Below are 4,185 nucleotides of genomic sequence, written 5' to 3'. Positions count from 1 at the left end.
CCCTGTTCTGGGTCAGACTGGACCTTTTGGTGGCCGGTGTTTGACCCCCTGCTGTTCCGACGGGACCTTTTGGTGGCCGTGTTTGACCCGCCTGCTGGTCAGCTTGGCCTTTTGGTGGGCCGGTGTTTGACCCCCCTGCTGGGTCATATTGGACCTTTATGGTGGCCTTGTTTGACCCCCCTGCTGGTTCCAGACTGGACCTTTTGTGGCCGGTGTTGACCCCCTGCTGGGTCAACTGACCTTTTGGTGGGCCTGTTTGACCCCCCTGCTGGGTCAACTGGACCTTTTGGTGGGCCGGTGTTTTGACCCCCCCTGCTGGGTCAGACTGGACCTTTTGGTGGGCCGGTGTTTGACCCCCCTGCTGGGTCAGAATGGACCTTTTGGTGGGCCGGTGTTTGACCCCCCTGCTGGGTCAGACTGGACCTTTTGGTGGGCCGGTGTTTGACCCCCCTGCTGGGTCAGACTGGACCTTTTGGTGGGCCGGTGTTTGACCCCCCTGCTGGGTCAGACTGGACCTTTTGGTGGGCCGGTGTTTGACCCCCCTGCTGTAAAACTGTTTTCAATATTAAACAGTATTTATGAAACATGAGCAGTAGAACAAACAGAATGACTGTCTGCTTTTCTGTGTGTTTCAGATCTACGACGCCGAGGGGACGTTACAGCACTTTATCGACGGTAACGATCCCAGTAAGTCCAGCTGGATGCGCTACATCCGCTGTGCCCGACACTGCGGAGAACAGAACATGATGGTGGTCCAGTACAGGTGAGTACCGGTACCGGGGCTCACACTCACTGTTTGTTTTTGGGTTTTTTTTTTGGGGGGGGGGGGTTTAAGCTCAAGAGTCGTCTGTCTGTCGTCACTGTGGCGTTTGACTGACGGTCCACGTTCTGCTGTAAATGTGTCGACTGGGCCATCTACGGCGTTGTGGGCGTGGCCTGTGGCGTTTAAGCGCTGCATGTTTCCTCCAAACCCTCTGGTTCTGCTCTGAAGGTGTGATGTGGCGGCTCGTCCACTAGGGGCATCCAAGACAAGGTTCTAATGGTTTAGGATTTTTCATTATAGTTTGGTTTTATTTAGTTTGGACTTTTTTTTTCTCTAATTCAGTTCGTTTTAATTCGTTTTTAGAGCAGGTTTGATGGTTTTTCGTAGTTTTATTTTTTCTAAATGCTTAGTTTTAGGTTTTTTTTTTACATATCTTTTATATTCTTCGCCGTCGTATTCACATAAATCTGGTGCAGGACTCTGTTGCTTTAGTCTCCATGTTTCCAGGTAGAGTTCGGACAAGAAGACGACTCTAAACAACAAGTGACGACAAGTGACGGACCGTGAAGGACTGCTAGCTAAAATAGCTTGAGGGAAATAAATCGATTTTGTATCAATCTGACAACGACAAAAATGAAGGGAATTTTATCCAGAATTTTCATATGTTTTAGTTAGTTTTGTAAACACACAATACAGTTTTAGTTAGTTATGTTTTTTTCTTTTAATTATAGTTTTTATTTATTTCACTTAACGAAAATGTTTTTACAATTCTAGTTTTTGTCATTTCGTTAGTTTTCGTTAACGATAATAACCTTGGTTCAGACCAGAAGACGACTCTAAACAACAAGTGATGAGAAGTGTCGTACGGTGCTGCTAGCTAAAGTTGCTAGAGCCAAATAAATCGATTTCATATCAGTCTGACACTGACAAAAAACAAAAACTGAGGGAATTTTATCAACTCATAAAATGATCTTTTACTCTGACAAACATTCACGATTCACTTGTTTTTTGCTTTTGATGGTAAAACAGTTTTTTTTTTCTATGATACAGTTTAGAAACGTGACAAGTCAAAAAAGAAACATGGACGAACAAAACAATTCATGGGAAATAAATCGATTTCATATCAATCCGACGTTGACAAAGACGATAACAAAGGGAATTTTATCCATAATTTTTATCCGTTTTAGTTAGTTTTGTAAATACCCAATACAGTTTCAGTTAGTTATCGTTTTTTTCTTTTAATTATAGTTTTTATTTATTTTAGTTAACGAAAATGTTTTTTCAATTCTAGTTTCCGTCATTTCGTTTTTCGTTTTCGTTAACGAAAATAACCTTGGTCGATGAGTTCATTAACCCTTCGGTCACTTGGATTCATTCCTTATTATCTGATATTTCACCCGTTTTTCAACAATCTGTGACTTTATCGACTCGTAAAATGATCTTTTACTTTGACAAACATTTATGATTCACTTGTTTTTTTGCTTTGGATGGTAAAACCGTTTTTTTCTATGATACGATTTAGAAAGGTGACAAGTAAAAAAAGAAACATGGTCGAACAAAACAATTCATGTTTTAAATCTTTAATGTCAAAATAATATCGTCTCATAATTTAACCCACTTTTATATAGTATTTTTTTTTGTTTTGTTTTTTACAGTCTGTACAGACTGAAGGTTCTGATTAAATAAACCTAAATATAACAGAGATAAAACCACAAAACACAAGAATAACTTATTTATACAGTTATTAATGTTAACCTTCATGTATCATTATGGAAAATTTTATCCATTTGGGCAAATTTTTTCCTCTTCAAAGCCATAAAAAATAAACTCATACACTGTGTAATTTTATGGTTTCATTTAGTTTTAGTTGGAAACAAGACAAATACAAGACTGAAGTGAAAAATAAATACGTCATTCACCAACATTTACTGTATTGAAAATAATTTACATTTTGTCAATTTTTTGTAAATTTGTTTTAACTGTTTGTTTTTTTTTAACTGTTTTAATCTGTCTTACTTTCTTTCTAGTCCTTAACTTCCCTTTTAATTGTATTTATTGAACCCTGCTTGTAGCACTTTGAGATTTTTTAGATAAAAATGTAAAGTGCATTACAAATAAAATGTATTTTTATAATTATTAATAAATAACAACAGTGATTTCAAGTAATCAAAGTGGCAATTAAAGGGTTCAAATCCTTAAAATAATTGAAAGTTTTGAGCAGAGCTGAAGTTTTTACAGAGATTTATGCAGAAAAAAGCAACAAAAAATTTTAATCCATAAAATTTTTAGCAGTTTTTGCGCTGAATAACTCCAGTAAATTACATCGACACCTGAGGGTTAAATAAGTTCCAGATGGCTGCCCCCTGCTCTTAAAAAACAGTCAAATATATAAAAATAAATCAAGTGCTCATATGTTTTACAGAATAAGACACGTCATGTTGTCTGTTCCTTTCTTCACACGTTCCCTTCAGCTCACACAGACTGTTGCCGTGGTAACGTGACACATTTTGCGCCTTTTTTTTTGCCTTATTTCGAGGTGTCAAAGGGAAACAGGAAGTAGTTGTAACTTTGAGGGGCCCTCAGTGATCGGCCTCAAATTTGACACGTTCGATGAGCGACCGAACCCGATACTGATGCCGTTGTCATGGCCACAGGATGGTCGTCAATGAACGCAGGTGCATGCTGACATTGAGGCCATTACCACGGCAACAGGTGAATTTCAATGTTTGGTCATTACGTTGGAAATTCTGTCAGTATAACCACAATGTTTCATGAATGGAACTGATCACATCAACAAAAACGAGCGTCTTCAGCTGCAGATTCAAAGAATATTCTGTTCATTTTCTGTGGTTCCATCCTCCTGATGTCACAGCTGGAGCTTTAAAGTATAACTGATGAAGTTCTTCTGCGTACTGAACACATCTACGTCTGTAAAATATCTAACATAAAGTTTAGTTTATATGAAAGAACTTGGTTAAATTAACAGAATATGCTGTTAGCCGCCTAGCATGATTGGCTAAGTCATATTTTTTCAGTTCTTAGTCAGTGATGGAAAATTAATCAGCTGTGCTAAGAGTATAGTTATGCAGATATCAAAATTTGGCAAAACATATGAATTAGTCGATTATGCTACGAGGCGAACAATATGCTAGCATTACAGTGTAACAATGATGGCTAAAATACAAAACCTCCTGTCTGAAAAAAAATCACTTTTTTCAGGAAACAAACAAAAAAAAATGTGGATCCTGGAGGATTCTGTTGGTTTCTGTAAATTGGCCTCAGTCTGGTGTGGGCCAGCTCTAGATGTAAAGTGTCATGAGAGAACTTTTGTTATGATTTGGCTCTATATAAATAAAATTTGATTGATTGATTGATGGTTTAGTTTTGTTATAGTATGGTCTTTGTTGTTGTTGTCAGGTGAC

At 38.2% G+C, this 4,185-nt stretch overlaps 1 protein-coding gene across 1 annotated transcript in view; it reads left to right on the top strand.

Annotated features, from left to right (window-relative positions):
• Positions 1-596: 596 nt before the first annotated feature.
• Positions 597-4,185, top strand: part of LOC115415710 (putative histone-lysine N-methyltransferase PRDM6) — a gene marked incomplete at its 5' end in the record, with an annotated part of 37,536 nt that continues 33,947 nt past the window's right edge. Inside the window, one exon of the mRNA XM_030129348.1 lies at positions 597-763. Within this exon, the coding sequence (XP_029985208.1) occupies positions 597-763 (167 nt within the window). The remainder of the gene's footprint in view (positions 764-4,185) is intronic.

Source organism: Sphaeramia orbicularis, unplaced genomic scaffold (genome assembly GCF_902148855.1).
Source record: "Sphaeramia orbicularis unplaced genomic scaffold, fSphaOr1.1, whole genome shotgun sequence".
NCBI classification, from domain to species: domain Eukaryota; kingdom Metazoa; phylum Chordata; class Actinopteri; order Kurtiformes; family Apogonidae; genus Sphaeramia; species Sphaeramia orbicularis.
The sequence above is the reverse complement of the archived record's forward strand: the minus strand, read 5'-3'. Positions and strand labels throughout refer to the sequence as shown.